The 17,923-nt window shown below is 48.7% G+C and overlaps 1 protein-coding gene across 3 annotated transcripts in view; it reads right to left on the bottom strand.

Moving 5' to 3' along the window:
• Positions 1-14,100, bottom strand: part of SLC50A1 (solute carrier family 50 member 1) — a 266,552-nt gene extending 252,452 nt beyond the window's left edge. The window contains exons 1-6 of one of the 3 annotated variants that reach the window (XM_053368433.1): positions 13,873-14,100; positions 12,940-13,017; positions 10,685-10,808; positions 8,594-8,755; positions 5,226-5,345; positions 4,278-4,389 (exon numbers count right to left, since the gene is read on the bottom strand). In XM_053368433.1, the coding sequence (XP_053224408.1) occupies positions 4,288-4,389; positions 5,226-5,345; positions 8,594-8,755; positions 10,685-10,808; positions 12,940-13,017; positions 13,873-13,946 (660 nt within the window). In that variant the 5' untranslated portion in view covers positions 13,947-14,100 and the 3' untranslated portion in view covers positions 4,278-4,287. Of the gene's footprint in view, positions 1-2,927; positions 4,390-5,225; positions 5,346-8,593; positions 8,756-10,684; positions 10,809-12,939; positions 13,018-13,597; positions 13,765-13,872 lie in introns of those variants that run through there. The other 2 variants (XM_053368432.1, XM_053368434.1) reach the window with 2 other exon arrangements.
• Positions 14,101-17,923: the final 3,823 nt, after the last annotated feature.

The raw sequence follows: 17,923 nt of genomic DNA, 5'->3' as shown, positions 1-17,923 counted from the left end.
GCTACTTAAAATAGTGGCTGCTTGAGCGCTACTGCTGCTGGCACCAACAAAGCCCAGTCCCCTTCCTCCTCTAGGCAGGGCAAGGAGAAGCCAGGAGGAGGGAGGGAGGAGGCGCCGCTGCCGAGGGAGGGAGAGGGAAAGAACGTGTGCACTGGTGATCCACACGGCGATTCCTGGGCCGGATCCAGAAAGCAATTGGGCCTGATCCGGCCCGCAGACCTTAGTTTGCCGACCCATGGTCTGGAGGCTCTGGGCTGCCCACTCAACAAGACACCCCCCCGGCCTTGAAGATGTGGTCCAAAGGTAAGCAAAGCAAGATGTTTGGCACCAGTTAGGGTGCAGGAGATGCCGGAAGGAAGCATACAAGGCGCCACCCAACTGTCTTAGAGGGACTCCACTCCAGATGTGTGCAGAGTTTACTCCTTAGCCATTTCTTCTCCCGAAGATACCCTGCAAGGCAGCAGAACAACTGTAATAAAGTTTTAAAAATATGGAATGATAGGAATCAAAGAAGGCTTGGAGCAGAAAGGGATCCTTTAAAATTGTGCTGCAGCGAAGGTTTGAAAGCCAAGTTGAAGCTGTTTCAGAGCCGATCCATTGGAATGTTGCCCCCCCCCCGAGTCAGCCATGCCCATTAACTTCAGTAGGTTTACTCTTGGGTATCCAATGTTCAATACAACCCACTATTTCTTTCCTGGACTCTATAGTCTGCAAAAGAATCCTGCGTGACTCAGAAGCTTGCAACCTCTGCCCAAAATTCTAGTTGACCCAATTTCTCTTTAGTTATCCTCTCTTCACAGTTGCATTTCTTGTTCCGCGGTGCCAAACGCAGCCCCTGAGGCCGCGATCGTCCAGAACAGCCTGCCCTGTGCGTCAGGCAAGCTTCTGCCATAAACCAGGACCTCCCCGTCCTCCTGGCCCTGCCAGGTCTCTCCTTGTTCCAAAGCCAGGATTTTCTAGATTTTTAAAATTAGCACCTGCACAGCTGGCGTGGCAAAGTGAGTTGGATAATTAGCAGGAGCGAACTAATGACTGGCTTCCGGGGATATCGGTGGCTTCGAGGACTGGGAAGGTGTGGTGCGTTTTTCCCTAGAGTACAGCACACTTGATATATTCTGAGGAAGCTGGTCACGATGCTTGGCCTTAAAATCTTGGCTCCTGAATCACGAAAACCTGTTGGCAAGGGAGGCGCACTCTGCACGTGAACAGAGGCATGGCGCTGCTGTGAACCACAGGACAGCTCTGGGATTAGAAACAGGTTCAAGCTCCCAGAGAGAATTACAAACACTTCTGCAATCAGCCCATTTTGGGGCGGGAGACGGAGACGTTCAAAGGGGGTACACCCCACCCCCCCAAGTTCCCTAAGGAAGAAGACGCCCTTGCATAGCACATCAAGGCAGCTTGTGCAGGAGAACTTCCTGCTGGGTGGTGGATGCAAGAGTCCTCATAAGGGAGCTGTTCCTGAAGGAAGAATTGTGAGGGGAGAGACTCCATCAGGCAAGGCGTCTTCCACCTGCCTTGCTCTACCCTCTAGTCTCTGCTTCTCAATGTGAATTGAATTGTTTTATGTACTGTGGCTTATCGTTTTATTGATTATAGTTTAGATATTATTTATTGTAACTGTTGAGTGGATTTCTGTTTAACTTTTATATGTTGATATTACAGTGGTACCTTGGGTTACATATGCTTCAGGTTACATACGCTTCAGGTTACAGACTCTGCTAACCCAGAAATAGTGCTTCAGGTTAAGAACTTTGCTTCAGGATGAGAACAGAAATCGTGCTCCGGCAGCGCTGCGGCAGCAGGAGGCCCCATTAGCTAGAGTGGTGCTTCAGGTTAAGAACAGTTTCAGGTTAAGAATGGACCTCCGGAACAAATTAAGTACTTAACCTGAGGTACCACTGTATTTTATACTATTCTAATGATTGTTGAATGTTACTTTTTTGATGTAGGTTGCCTATTTTAAAGTTATGTTTTATTGTCACATTTTTGTATTGCATTAGATTGTTATAAGATGTACATTTTTTGTTTCTTCAGCTTGTAAACCGCCTTGAGTATTGTTAGAAAGACGGTATACAAATTAAAAATGATGATGATGATGAAGAGAGAAGCAGGGTCATTCCACCAGCTTTGCCGAATGGACACCTCCTACCCCTGGGCTCTTTCTGTGCCAGCCAGTCATTATGTAAGAACTGCTATCTGAGAGTTGGCGCCTGAGTTTGCTTTCTTTCCTCTTCCCTCCCTGATGCTCTTGCCTCTTCTGCTGTTTTTCAGGTTTTAAGCCTGTGGGGAAAGACTGCCTTGTTTTAATTGATGTAAGCCACTCTGGGAGTCTTTTTGGGCGAGAAGCAGGGGACAAAATGCACTGAATTGTCAATAAACCAACCAACCGAAGAGCCCTGTTGGACCAGGCCAAAGGCTCGATTAGTCCAGCTTCCTGTTTCTTATAGTAGTCAATTAGATGCATCCAGAGAAGGCAACTGCCCTCTCCGGGATTAAAGAAAGGACTGGGATCTTTATTTCTAGGGGGCGGTAGCTCCGTGGCAGAGCATCTGCTTTACACGCAGGAGGTTCCAGGTTCGATCCCCGGCATCTCCTGGGAAAAGACCCCTTGCCTGAAACCCTGGAGAGCTGCTGCCAGTCAGTGCAGACAATACTGAGTTATGTGGACCAATGAGCTAGGCAGCTTCTCATGTTCCTATTTCAATCAACCCATGAGGACTGGAACCTTACTTTATCTCTAGGAAAGAGCCACAGTTCAGTGGCAGAGCACCCCGGTTGGCAGAGAGAGACTGCCTTGCCTGAAACCCTGGAGAGCAGCTGCCAGTCAGTGTAGACAATACTGAGCTACATGGACAGCTGGCCTGACTGGGTATAATGGCAGCTTCCTCAATTCCTACACAGAAAGAAGGAGGATGCAAGGCGCGTTCTCCTCCCAGAAAACAACCTGGTTTATTAAAAGGCACTTCGTGTGGAAAGTCACAGCTTCTTAGGAAAGTCCTCTTCTGGAGCTCAGAGCAGAGGAATCGCTCCAGAGACTGGGGGAAGAAGACAGGGGCGGAGGGGGTGTTCGTGGGGCAGTGAGACGAAGGGGAAAGCAGGGGCAGAGAACTTGGTCAAAAGGCACTCCCGGAGGACGGAGGCGGAAACTGTGAAGTCCTCAGTGCTCGGGCGGCAGAAACGGTTGTCCGCAGAACGGGGGGAGAAAGTCGCTTTCTGGAAGTAATGCATTAAAGCGAGGGGGCCCCCAACATTTTCTTTTTGGGGAGCGGGGGGGTGTCTCCACTTTTATACCTCCTAGGCCTAGGGTGAAGAACGTGGGTGGCTGGTTAGGATGCTCCTGGACCCCATCTCCCATCAGCTCCAGCCAATGGTGAGGTATGATGGGAGTTGTAGTTCAACAATGTTCCAGAACTCCAGCTCCCGTCAGCCAGCATGGCCAATGGGCAAGGGATGATGGGAGATGTAGTTCAACAATGTTCCAGAACTCCAGCTCCCGTCAGCCAGCATGGCCAATGGGCAAGGGATGATGGGAGATGTAGTTCAACAATGTTCAGAGACTCCAGTTCATGTCAGCCCCTAACCAGCACAGCCAATGGGCAAGGGATGATGGAAGCTGCAGTTCAACAACGTTCCAGGACTCCATCTCCCATCAGCCAGCACGGGCAATGGTCAGGGATGATGGGAGTTGTAGTTCAACAATGTTCCAGAACTCCATCTCCCATCAACCAGCACGGCCGATGGGCGGGGATGATGGGAGTTGTAGTTCAACAACGTTCCAGGATTCCATCTCCCATCAGCCAGCATGGTCAATGGGTTGGGATGATGGGAGTTGTAGTTCAGCAATGTTCCATGACTCCAGCTCCCGTCAGCCAGCATGGCCAATGGGCAGGGATGATGGGAGCTGCAGTTAACAATGTTCCAGAACTCCAGCTCCCATCAGCCAGCATGGCCAATGGGCAGGGATGATGGGAGTTGTAGTCCAGCAGCACCCGGAGGGCCACTGTTGTACCCTGGAAAAGCAGCAGGGTTGGTTCCTTCATACTTTTCCTGCTCTGGGGCAGGACTGGGGGCCTCTGGCTCCCTGGTTTTCAGTCTGCACCATACAGCCCAAGATGGAGGAGGAATTGTTCCTGCCGCGGAGTCCACTTGCGCAGTCTGGATGGTCGGGGGGGGGGCTCCTGAGGGCGCAAGGAGAGCTGGGACGCAGCAGCCACACCCAGCTGAGACTCAGCGCTTTCTCCCCTTCCTTGGCCAAGGGCAGTCAACAAACCCATCCCTGGGTCCTCAGGCCTGCAGCGACTTGTAGGTTTTGTTGAGGTCCGGTGGGAAGCGCCAAAAGAGCCAGAACCGGATGAGGCTGGTGGCTATGCCTGGCACGTTGGGGACCTGGAAGAGGCAGAAAGGAGGTCAGTGGCAGACCATCTGCTTTCATAGCTGTCAAGCGTCCCTTATTTGGCGGGACAGTCCCTTATCCCAGCGCCATGTCCCGCTGCTGTCCCTTATTGATGATGTCCCTTAAAAAAGCTACTGAAGGTAATGGGGCCCTTTCTATGTCCAGCTGTCCTTTGTCAACAACAAATTATTGCTGTTTTTTTGTGTTGAATAAATGCTATATGGTAATTTATGGACCTAATAGGTATCTAAAGCCATTTGCACGCAACAAAATATGTATTCCACCAAAGTAATTGTTGATCCCTTATTTTGGCTGCTGATCCCTTATTTTCGAGGCGGCTGGTCCCTTATTTTCAAATCTGTAAGTTGACAGCTATGTCTGCTTTGCTTGCAGAAAGTCCCCAATGGCACTTCTCCAGGCGCGGGGCTGGGAGAGAGACTCCCGCCTGGAACCCTGGAGAGACGCTGCAGTCAGTGCAGACAACACTGCGCTCGGTGGACTCAAAAATCCGACTCTGCATAAGGCAGCATCTTAAAATCTCTTAACCCGGGAGGGAGATATGGGGAGGAATGAGGTGAAGGGCAAACAGGAGAAGGGGGGTGGTGGTGGAGAAAAACCGATTAAAAAAAATCCAATTGCATCACCACCACCCGCTCTCGTGTTCCTCTCTGCCAAAGGTGGTTTACTGGCCTCTCCGTTTAATTAATTAAAATCAATGCCGCATGATTTATCAGAGGGCAAAGACGGGGGCACAACCGTTCATCGGACACTGCCGTGGCCACCTCCCAAGTGCACAAAAATCGGGCACACACAAACGTGCGCTGCTCACCGCAATGTAAACATCCTGAAGCAGAACCCCATATAAGGTCCAGGAGGCCGAAGCCAGGAAGGTCGTGACTGTTAGCGGGAAGGAGAGGCACTGCGTGGAGCGGCTCCTCACGATCTTGGCCTGCGAAGACGCAAAGAATTGCCCGGTTCAGAGGTGTCAGAAGCGATAATAATAATAATAACTATTTTTATTTATTAGTTATACCCCGCCCATCTGGCTAGGTTTCCCCAGCCACTCTGGGCGGCTTCCAATCAAATATTAAAAACAATACAGCGTCAGACATTAAAAACTTCCCTAAACAGCCTTCAGTTGTCTTTTAAAAGTAAAATACAGTGGTACCTCGGGTTAAGAACTTAATTTGTTCTGGAGGTCCGTTCTTAACCTGAAACTGTTCTTAACCTGAGGTACCACTTTAGCTAATGGGGCCTCCCGCTGCCGCTGCGCGATTTCTGTTCTCATCCTGAGGCAAAGTTCTTAACCCAAGGTACTATTTCTGGGTTAGCGGAGTCTGTAACCTGAGGCGTCTGTAACCTGAAGCATCTGTAACCCGAGATACCACTGTAGTTGTTTATTGCCTTGACTTCTGCTGGGAGGGCGTTCCACAGGGCAGGTGCCACTACCAAGAAGGCCCTCCACCTGGTTTCCTCTAACCTCACTTCTCGCAGAGAGGGAACCGCCAGAACGCCCTTGGTGCTGGACCTCAGTGTCCAGGCTGGATGTTGGCGGTGGAGACGCTCCTTCAGGTACACAGGACCGAGGCCGTTTAGGGCTTTAAAGGTCAGCACCAACACTTTGAATTGTGCTCAGACCATAAGGACCGAAGCCGAGCCTGGCTGCTGGACCTGACCCCCAAGCCCACCTGGGTCCCCCATCCCAGTCTTGCAGTGGCCAACCAAATGCCCCGATGGGAAACCTGCCAACAGGACCTGAAAGTCGCAGGTTCGATCCCTAGGTAGGGCTGGTGCGGAACCTGAAACCCTGGAAAGCTGCTGCCAGTCAGAATAAGAATAAGAATAAGAATAAGAATAAGAATAAGAATAAGAATATTAACAACAACAACAATTTATTTATACCCTGCCCATCTGGCTGGGTTTCCCCAGCCACTCAGAGTAGACAATACTGAGCTATATGGACCAATAGACGTGATATAAGGCAGCTTCTTATGTATCAGGTCTGACTCTTCCCTTTGTGCAGCAGGTGATTTTCTTGTCAGTCACAGACACACACACGTGCATCCCCCATGCAGGCAGGCAATTGCTATTTAAGGACACATTTTTGCCAGGAAAAAGCTCTCAAGGAGAGGGTACAGCAAGGAGGAAGAGAAGGGGGAGGAGTTTGGATTTGAAAGCCCCCTTTATCACTACTTTATCACTGGGACGCGGGTGGCGCTGTGGGTTAAAGCCTCAGCGCCTAGGACTTGCCGATCGAAAGGTCGGCGGTTCGAATCCCCATGGCGGGGTGCGCTCCCGTTGCTCGGTCCCAGCGCCTGCCAACCTAGCAGTTCGAAAGCACCCCCGGGTGCAAGTAGATAAATAGGGACCGCTTACTAGCGGGAAGGTAAACGGCGCTCCGTGTGCTGCGCTGGCTCGTCAGATGCAGCTTGTCACGCTGGCCACGTGACCCGGAAGTGTCTGCGGACAGCGCTGGCCCCCCGGCCTATAGAGTGAGATGGGCGCACAACCCTAGAGTCTGGCAAGACTGGCCCGTACGGGCAGAGGTACCTTTACCTTTACCTTTTATCACTACCCTAAGGAGTCTCAAAGCGGCTAACTATCTCCTTTCCCTTCCTCCCCCACAACAAACACTCTGTGAGGTGAGTGGGGCTGAGAGACTTCAGAGAAGTGTGACTGGCCCAAGGTCACCCAGCAGCTGCATGTGGAGGAGCGGGGAAGCGAACCCGGTTCACCAGATTACAAGTCCACTGCTCTTAACCACTACACCCAGAGCCAGGTTTTCCCAAACTTGGGTCTTTGGCTTGTTTTTGTACTACAATTCCCATCATCCCTGACCACTAGCTCTGCTAAGCAAGGGGTGATGGGAGTTGTAGTCCAACAACAGCTGGAGCTCTAGTCTGGAAAAAGTCACGCAGGCCAGAAAAAGAAGACGAAAACCTCTTAAAGGCTGAATTTGGCCCGCAGGCCTTAGCTCCTCTCAGATCCCTGTACCAAACCACACTTCCCAGTTCCACGTGAACTGGGACCAGTGTGTTCATTCAACAACCCGAGTCCTGCAACTTATCCGGTTTCTCGGGGTCACGAATGCTCACTCTCTCTTTCTCTCTCTCTGAACAAGGACATTTCCTTTTCACCTTAAGAAAACAATAATAATGAAGGACTTGCCACGCCGCCACCTGGCAGGCAGGCCTGGCTTCCAGAAGATTCCGGTCCTGCCGTTGTCTCATCACAGAAAATGGCACCAGCCTCGCTAGACACCTGAGCTGCGGTGCGCAAATGTTTTGGATGGCTAAGCAGGGTGGGGATGGGATCGGGGCCAAAGCAGAGAGTTACGCAACACAGGATGAAGCCACAGGGATGACTAGGCCTGATAGGGCTATGCCATCTGAGGGCAGGCACTTATTTAGTCGTAAATTCACCTATCTTAATCATTTCTTTTTTAAAAAACCAACAACACCCTTAATCCGTTTATATCCTAGCCCTTCCAAATAACAGTTTCCAGGATGCTATATTTAATTGGTCAGCTGAATGACCAGAGGGCGGGCACACCTCAGACTTGGGGGTCAAATGCAGCCCTCTAAACCTTCCTATCTGGCCCTTGGAACTCTCACCAGGCCACACCTGCTTTGCAGCCTCCTGGGGTGTTTTTTCCCCTGGCAAAAATGTGCTCTTGAACTCTGTTCATGCCTCTTGGCTTGCATGGGTAGAAAAGCCCCCAAACACTTGAAAATGTACGCTTGGGAAACATACAGCGTGCCAGCGGCAAACTTGAGTTTCCATTAACAATTTCAAATCAGCCCTTTTTTTTAAACTTGGGGATTTTAAATTATGGTTTCGAATTGCCTTGATTAAAACGGGTTCACCCTGAAAAGCATAGAGCAGGAGAACCAAAACGCCCATTGAGGCATCTGGTCAGCTATCATGTGAGAACTGGACTATTATGGGCCTTGGGCCTGGCCCAGCAACCAATCTCTTTCTTATATGGTCTTAGGTTCACACGGTGCCTGTGGAACTCACTCCCACAAGACTCCCACTTGGATGGCTTGAGAATGGGCCGGGAAGATTCCAGTAAGAAATGGGAATATCAGTAGCTACTGGCCACAATGGCTGCATCCTGTCTCCTTTGTTGAGAGGGCAATATTACTCCTATATGCTAGTTTATGAGGATGGCAATCTCTTTTTTTTGTAGCATACCAGGTCAGCCAGTGGTGAGAGGTACATGGTGATGGTGAAGAGGCTGCAGAAGAGACCCAGGCGCGTCAGGCGCACAGAAACATCCGGAACCAACAGGTTGAAGTAGCCATAACCGAGAAGGAGCACTGCCAATAAGCCCATGGTCTTCAGCAGCACAGACCGCTAGACGAGGGAAGAGAAAAGGAGGTGGTTGTTTGGAATCAACAACACTCACTATTTAAACTTCTACTCCATTTATTATTATTTAAATAATTCCTTATTTAAACTAAGGATGGGACACAGATAACCCTTCAGACACTGCTGGCCTACAACTCCCATCATGCCAAACCACAGATCCTACTGGTTGGGGCTGATGGGAACTGGAGTCTAACCATTAGGCTGCCCATCCCAGACTTCTACATGAGATCGGGATCCTGTTTTCTTGCTCCCATCTGCACCATGTACTTAAAATATGGATACCAGACGTCCCCATTTCCTGGGGACAGTCCCCAGATTTACAAATCTATCTCCGGACAAAATCCGTCCCCGGATTTCATTTAATGTCCCCGGATTTATATTTAAATGTTGTAGATTTATTAGTAGGGAACGAATGTTGCGCGATTGGTTCAACAGCACAAGACACATCGTATGGGGACTTCCGGCAAGGCAAAATGGCGGGCGCCATGACAACGAGCAGCTCCTGAAACCAGCCAGAGCCACCTGCGCTACCAGGCTGGCTCGGGACTGCTGAGACTGCCGCTACCGCAGGAGAACCAGGGACACCCGGCGCGTCAACTGGGGACCGCTGACCCCCCCCATGACCCAAATCGAGCCAGGGGTGAGAGCGCCTGGCCACCCAGCCAACTGCCCAGTGGCACTCTGGGGCCAGGAAAACCCTGGAGCCGATGCAGGGAGAAGGAGGAGAGGAGAAGGAGAAGAGAGAGAAAGAGGAAGGAGAAAAAAGAGGGGACCCGAGCCTACTCCGTGGTGGCTAGTGCTCCAAGAGAGCAGGCTGGGGCACAGAGGAAGGCCTCAGAAGAGAAAATGTTACTTCTTTTTTTAAAAAAATAACTACTTTTTTAATATATATTTTTCTCTTTTTTTAAAAAAAAAGTGTCCCCGGATTCTTTGAAAAAAACCTGGTAACCTAAACTTAAAAGCAGTAGCATAACCACCTTAAGCACTCATGGCTCTCCGCAGGGAAGTTATGCTTGGAACCATGACCAGCTATTTTTAAGGATGGGGTCAAAATGTTTCTTTTCAGCCAGGCTTTAAATTAGCAAATTTTATACAGTATATCGTGGCGTATTTTAGTATTGCCTTAGACCACCTTTGATGTCTATGCACGTTGTTAGCTTCTATTATCTTTTCATAGAATCATAGAATTGTAGAGTTGGAAGAGACCATTTAGTCCAACACCGCGAAATGCAAGAATATTTTTGCCCAGCTCAAGGCTCAAACCCATGACCTTGAGTCTTCATGCACTACCAGCCAAGCTATATTTTAGCTTGGTTTCAATTTTTCGTATTCTACTGGAAGCTGCTATGAGTTTATTGTTTCACCAGAAAAGTGACTTAAGAAGTGCAATGAATAATAATTATATACATTATGCACATTAAATATATACATTAAAAAAATCATGCAAGGCACTTGGTTGTTAAAACGCTGATTTTGTGTGTGTAATACCGAAGTCTTCCTCCATCCTTCCGCCGTGCCCTGCAAGTGACCCAGGGATAGTAAGTCAGGCGTGGCTGGAGCACTATGGAAAATTTATGGCCCATCAAAACGTGGCCTGTTGTTGATTCAAGATACCAGCCCTCTTGAGTCAACAGCCTCTAAATGTAGGCTTGAAGGTGCCAGGAAAGAGCCAATTGGAGCGCTCGTTACAAAACGGCACATGGTACAGGCTTCCTGGGACTGTACCACTTGAGCAGGTGCAGGGGTCATGAACCAGGAAAGTCCTCCCCGTATGTAAAAAGCTAGCATCTCAGGGAGAAAGGGTTCAGGCCTTCCAGAAAGCAGGATGCTGGACCAGATGGGCCTTTGGCCTGATCCTGCAGGGCTCTTCCAATGTGGTTAACATGTCTGATTTTGGCCACAATCCCCACCCACCTTCTCGGAGCTGAAGTAGAAGTAGACCAGGATGTAAAGAGTCTGCAACGTCACACCCACAGCGTTGACGAGGATGAGAGTCCAGTCTCCCTTCAGGAAGCCGTAACTCAGCCAGCTCAAATTACTGATGGGGAAAGAGAAGGTAAAAGTTGTTGCTTTTAACAAGGACAGCCATTCCGGTAACTCCAGATCACAGTGTAGCCGGCACAGGACGTACCTCAGAAGGGGTCTGGGTGCCAAAAGAACTGCATCTCTGCTAATAGCCATATCACAATCATGTACATCCAGAACTCAAGTTAGCCTGCAGCAGAATCATGGCCTAAGCTACCAGGTGCAAGATCTCTGCGTCCCAAGAACCTCAGGCTACATTTGTAAGATGTCAAGTCTCTAGTCCTTATGGGCAAAGCCACCCAAACAATCATGCGTACTTGGGTAAGAGGGAGGTGGGGTTTCTGTCTGCTGCTCTTTGAATTACAGCACAACCCTAACCATGTCTACTCAAGATGCAAGACCTATTGAATTCAATATTATTCCCAATAGTTGGGGTTAACAATACAGCCGGTGATCATTTTGAGGGCTTGTTGTTTTTAGATGCCCTAAAATGTAATGCATGTTTCAGTATTGTTACGTTGCCTCAAGACATTTTTGTAGTAGATATGCAACAAATGAATTTAATAATGATGATGATAATAAAGATAATGTAAGAGGGGAAGAAAAATGTTCATTTCCTATCTTCTGGCAGACTGCTATTATTATTATTATTATTATTATTATTACTATTATTATCATCATCATCATCATTCAGTGTCTTGCATGAGTAGCAAATCAGAATAAAGTATTTAAGAAAAAAAATTAATGTTACATGGGAAAAAAATAAGAGAGACATTGCACATACTTTTGTAAATCAAGAAAATCTTTAATAATAAAAGAAACAGAAAGTATGAATCAATCAAAATAAGAAATCATGCAGCCATAGAAAAATATGCTTTATTCAGGCTGCGGAATCTGGTGCAGAGCAATTGCTGGTTTTAGCAGAGCTCACACTACAACCTTGTTTACATCGCCCAGGTTGCAACTCCAACCCCAAAGGGTAAACCTCTGCACTTGTGCAGACTTGCCCAACGACCACCCAAAGACATGCAGCAGCAGGAGCCCGCTCTGCGCAATCCCAACCACTCAGGGATCACCTATTAAATGCACCTACAGAGGTGTAAAGTAGGGATGGGGAACCTGCAGCCCTCTAGATCATGGGTAGGCACATTAAGGCCCAGGGGCCGGATCCGGCCCAATCGCCTTCTAAATCCGGCCTGCGGACGGTCCGGGAATCAGCATGTTTTTACATGAGTAGAATATGTCCTTTTATTTAAAATGCACCTCTGGGTTATTTGTGGGGCCTGCCTGGTGTTTTTACATGCGTAGAATGTGTGCTTTTATTTAAAATGCATCTCTGGGTTATTTGTGGGGCATAGGATTTTTTATTTTATTTTTCAAAATCTAATCCGGCCCCCCACAAGGTCTGAGGGACCGTGGACTGGCCCCCTGCTGAAAAAGCTTGCTGACCCCTGCTTTAGATCGTGTTGGACTCCAATTCCCATCAGCCCCTGGAGCCAGCATGGCCAAAGGTCAGGGGTGATGGGAGTCCAGCAGCATTTGGAGGAACACCACACTCCCCACCCTTGGCCTAGACACAGGTGGTCCCAACCAATCAGGGATCACCTATTAAATGCACCTACGGATGTGGGTGGCACTGTGGGTTAAACCACAGAGCCTAGGATTTGCCGATCAGAAGGTCGGCAGTTCGAATCCCCATGACGGGGTGAGCTCCCGTTGCTCGGTCCCTGCTCCTGCCAACCTAGCAGTTCGAAAGCATGTCAAAGTGCAAGTAGATAAATAGGTACCACCCCGGCGGGAAGGTAAATGGTGTTTCCGTGCGCTGCTCTGGTTTGCCAGAAGCGGCTTAGTCATGCTGGCCACATGACCCAGAAGCTGTACGCCGGCTCCCTCGGCCAGTAAAGCGAGATGAGCGCCGCAACCCCAAAGTCGGCCACGACTGGACCTAATGGTCAGGGGTCCCTTTACAGAGGTATAAAGCAGGGATGGGGAACCTGCGGTCCTCTAGATCGTGTTGGACTCCAATTCCCATCAGCCGCTGCAGCCAGCAGGGATGATTAGAGGTGGAATCCATCAACGTTTGGAGGGCCACAGTTTCCACAACCACGTTAAGCAGAGCTCCCCCAACCAGTCCCAGGCCATACTTGACATCGGTGGTGAGGAACGGCAGGAACTGGATGTTCTCCACACTCTGGGTTGCAAACATCTGCTTCAGGTCAGACCTGGAGAAGAGGCGAGAGAGGATACCTTGTCATCATGGAGGCTGACGTAGTTCCCCATTCGATTACAACCAGGCGCCTGTGTGCCACAGCTCCATCACCCGTCCCACCGCTCTGCCCCACATCTCTTCACCCCAACGTCGGATCCATCCACGCTCGTTTCCCCCACTCACATACCCAGCTCTGCGCCAGCTGACCCCGTTTTTGTATTCATATTTAAAGCACGCCCGCTTGCACCAAAGGATTCTGGGAAACGTAGTTTCCTCTCACGGCGCTACAATTCCCAGCACCCTGAGCAAACTACAGTTCCCAGGATTATTGGTATGTGTGCTCTAACTGTGTACGTAGTCTGTGTTCCCCACACCATCCTTGGTTCTGTCTGCCCCACATCAAAACACACCCCATGCCTTAACCCACATAAACTATAAGTGTGGCACTGAACCAATAAGTCGTTGGGAGCGAGAGAAAACACCTAGAATAATAAAGATCTGAACCTGAGCCTCTTGCCCATATATCCTGCTCCATAGCAACCCACTTCCTGGTAGGTCCGCCCCATAAAACTGTTACTGTCAACACCTCTCACCCAGAGACACGTCGCTGGAGCGCTGCCCCACCGCGATACGTGTTACACTCTAAGCCACGTCGCATTCACACGTGCACAGGGCGGTATTTCGCTGGGGAGCCCCACGTGTCTATCTCGGGGGCTGAGCCTGGCACCTGCTGGGGAAGAAGGGCAGGAGATCCACCTCCCCACCTGCTACAGCCCCACATCCCTGACCCAACCAGAACCCCCCCCCGGCCTTTACGTGTTTTGCCCCCTCCCCACAACCAATGCCTCCCACCACAAAATGTGCTCACAGGCCAGTCCCGAACATGCCCAGGGAGAAGAGCAGGCAGGCCCCCGAGAGCAGCTGCAGCCCCACCGGACCCATCGCCGAGGCTCCGTCCGAGATCGATCCCCGGGGAAAGCCCTGCGGGAAAGCGCTGGCTGCCTGCCTGCCTCCCTCCCGGGCAAACCCCCCGCGATGGGGCGCCCGGCCGCCCTCCTTCCCGCCTCGGCCGGATCCTCCTCGCCCGGGCCCGCCTCCCGCTCCGCCCCGCCGCCAAAGCGGCCCCGGCAGCCGCGCTGCTGCAGCTCCGCCTCCGACGGGGCGGACCCGGCGAAAGGGCGCGGCGTTCAAGGCTTCCCTAAAGAGCGAGGAAGGATAGGTGCCGGGGCTCAAGCAAAGGGGCTCGTGAATGGTTTGGGAAGGGATCTCAGCCCCTGCACCTATTTTCTTTATTTCTCCCCCCCCCTCTATTGGGTTTTGAAAGGGAGAGAGAAAGAGATTGGTTCTGGGGCTCACAAACGGAGGGAAATGGGTCCCAGGGCTCAGCCCCTGCACCTATTTTCTTTATTTCTCCCCCCTCTATTGGGTTTTGAAAGGGAGAGAGAAAGAGATTGGTTCTGGGGCTCACAAACGGAGGGAAATGGGTCCCAGGGCTCAGCCCCTGAACTTATTTTCTTTATTTTTCCCCCCTATTGGGTTTTGAAAGGGAGAGAGATAGAGGTTATGGGGCTCACACACGGAGGGAAATGGGCCCAGGGCTCAGCCCCTGCACCTATTTTATTTTTATTTCCTTACTGGATATTTAAAAGGAAGAGGAAAGGTTCCGGGGCTCACACATGGAGGGGAATGGGCTCCAGGGCTCAGTCCCGGCACCTATTTTATTTTTATTTCCTTATTGGATTTTAAAAGGAAGAGGAGAGGTTAGGGGCCCAAACAAGAGGGGTGGGGGATATATTGCGGGGTTCAACAACAGCACCTATTTCCTTTTTGTTGTTGTTGGGTTCAGATAGCAAGTATTGGAGCCTCAGCTTCAGGATCTGTCCTTCCAGTGAGCACTCAGGGCTGATTTCCTTAAGAATGGATCGGTTTGATCTTCTTGCAGTCCATGGGACTCTCAAGAGTCTCCTCCAGCACCATAATTCAAAAGCATCAATTCTTCGGCGATCAGCCTTCTTGATGGTCCAGCTCTCACTTCCATACATCACTACTGGGAAAACCATAGCTTGAACTATACGGACCTTTGCTGGCAAGGTGATGTCTCTGCTTTTTAAGATGCTGTCTAGGTTTGTCATTGCTTTTCTCCCAAGAAGCAGGCGTCTTTTAATTTCGTGGCTGCTGTCACCATCTGCAGTGATCATGGAGCCCAAGAAAGGGACGAGAGGTTCTGGGGCTGGAACAAGGACTGGGTGGGAAAGGGGGTGGGTGGGGGGAGGATGGAAAAGGGACACAATTCCTGAGGCTTAAAGGTAGAGCTTAGCTGGTTGCAAGGCCTACCTTCAAAATCTGTTTCATTTTCCTGCCCATGGGGTTTTAAAAAGGGTGTGGGTGGGGAGAGAAATAGGTGCTGGGGCTTCTGGAGGAATTAATTGGTCCTGGGACTTTGTCATCAAGGCTCCGTCCTGCTGTTCATTTTCTCCTGCCTCCCCTTAAACAAACACGCAGTATTAAGAATTTTAGCAAGCGAGACAATTGGCTTGAACAAAGCGTTAAGCAGCCTAAGACAACAGATCGATACAGAACACAACCGAACACAATAACAACGGAGAAAAGGGAGAAGGAAAGTTAATTGTTCGTCTTTCTGAGTCATTATTCTTCGGCAGATGCACCCAAACAGTTAGATTGCGTGGGATGAGGGTGTGTGTGTGTGAGAGAGAGATGTAAATAGAACATTTCCAGAGGGACCCTACACGAGTCGCTATAATTATAACAATAAAAAAGCAGTATTTATGTTGTGTTAGTGGGTTGTTCAACATGTTCCAAGTTGCACCCAGCTAATGCCCAGTCTGTACTATGTATTTAAAGCACGACTGTATCCCTTTAAGCAGCCGTGCCTTCTCCCAAAGTCTCCTGGGAACTGTAGCTTGCTAGCTCAGTTGGCAGAGCATGTGATTAATAATCCCAGGGTTGTGGGTTTGAACCCCACAAAAGATTCCTGCATTGCCGGGGGTTGGACTAAAGGACCTCTGAAGGTCCCTTCCAACTCTACATAAAATTACAATATAAAAGCTGCAAAACACATAGTAAAAATAAGGACACCAGCCAGCCAATAACCCACCCCCTTCCCACAACTCATTTAAAAGGGCATCGGCTGTCATTCAGTACAAGGTCTGGTTGAAAAGGAATGTTTTCACCTGGCGCCTAAAGGTGTATAATGAAGGCGGCAGGCGAACTAATGGTCATTCTGTGAGTGTTCACATTTGGAATTATAAAGCTTTACAATTACACCAACCCATTTTGCTCGATATTTATAATTTTTATTTATGATTTTCAGTTTTATATATATACATTACAATAGTTTTACAATCATTCTAACATTTCAGAACTTGACTTTCTTCCTCTTCCTGCGGTTCCTTAAATTTATTTTTTTATATTTCCTGCATATTCCAAATTAACTTATTCATGTATTTATCTACTTTAAATATATACTAAATATGTATTACAGTAATCCTGCCAATGTTCTTATCTGTTTGCAGTTTGTTTGTAAATATTTCAATAAACCATTTCCATTTTTTAATAAAAAGTTTGTTACCTTGAATTCTTACTTTTTCCGGTAAGTTTTGCCATTTCTGCATATTCCATACGTTTTTGTATCCATTCTTCTTTCCTTGGGACGTCTTCTTTCCATTTTTGGACAAATAACATTCTTGTAGTCACATACATGAATAATTTTGTATACAGTATGGGTAGTTCTGCCTCAATAGTTCCCAAAAGGAGAGCTTCTGGTTTTTGGGGTTTGTTTTTACAAATGCTATTTTAAACACCTTTTCCAATTCATTATATATCATTTCCCAGTAAGCTTTAACCTTGCCACAAGACCACCACATAGGATAAAAAGTACCTTCTTTTTGCATTTCCAACATTATTCGATTTTGATTTATACATTTTTGCCAGTTTACTTGGTGTTAGATACATCAATATAACATTTTCATATAGTTTTCTCTTATAAACCATAAGACGCTGTGAATTTTATATCTCTCTTCCACAATTGTTCCCATCCTTCCGTATCTATATTATAACCAATATCTATTACCCACTGTATCATTGAGGATTTTACTTGCTTATCCTCCGTCTCCCATTCCAATAACATCTTATACATTTTAGAAGCACATTAACATTACATTCCAACAGATCTGTCTCCAATTGTGATGTTTGTTATTGTCATTTACTGTATATACTTTCGTGGGCTCTATGATCACTGCAGATGGTGACAGCAGTCACAAAATTAAAAGACGCCTGCTCCTTGGGAGAAAGGCGATGGCAAACCTAGACATCATCTTGCCAACAAAGGGCCGTATAGTTAAAGCCATGGTTTTCCCAGTAGTGATGTATGGAAGTGAGAGCTGGACCATAAAGAAGGCTGATCGCCGAAGAATTGATGCTTTTGAATTATGGCGCTGGAGGAGACTCTTGAGAGTCCCATGGACTGCAAGAAGATCTAACCTATCCATTCTTAAGGAGTGCTCACTAGAAGGACAGATCGTGAAGCTGAGGCTCCAATACATTGGCCACCTCATGAGAAGAGAAGACTCCCTGGAAAAGACCCTGATGCTGGGAAAGATGGAGGGCACAAGGAGAAGGGGAGGACAGAGGACAAGATGGTTGGACAGTGTTCTCGAAGCTACCAGCATGAGTTTGACCAAACCGTGGGAGGCAGTGGAAAACAGGAGTGCCTGGCGTGCTCTGGTCCATGGGGTCACCAAGAGTCGGACACGACTAAACGACTAAACAACAACAACAGCAACTGTGTATACATAGGAACCTAGAAGGCTTCCTTATACAGAATCAGATTATTGGTCCATCTACCTCAATAATGCCTGCACTGACTGGCAGTGGTTCTCTAGGATTTCAAACAGGATACT

Source organism: Podarcis raffonei, chromosome 16, assembly GCF_027172205.1.
Source record: "Podarcis raffonei isolate rPodRaf1 chromosome 16, rPodRaf1.pri, whole genome shotgun sequence".
NCBI classification, from domain to species: domain Eukaryota; kingdom Metazoa; phylum Chordata; class Lepidosauria; order Squamata; family Lacertidae; genus Podarcis; species Podarcis raffonei.
This window is presented reverse-complemented; position numbering and strand designations above follow the sequence as displayed.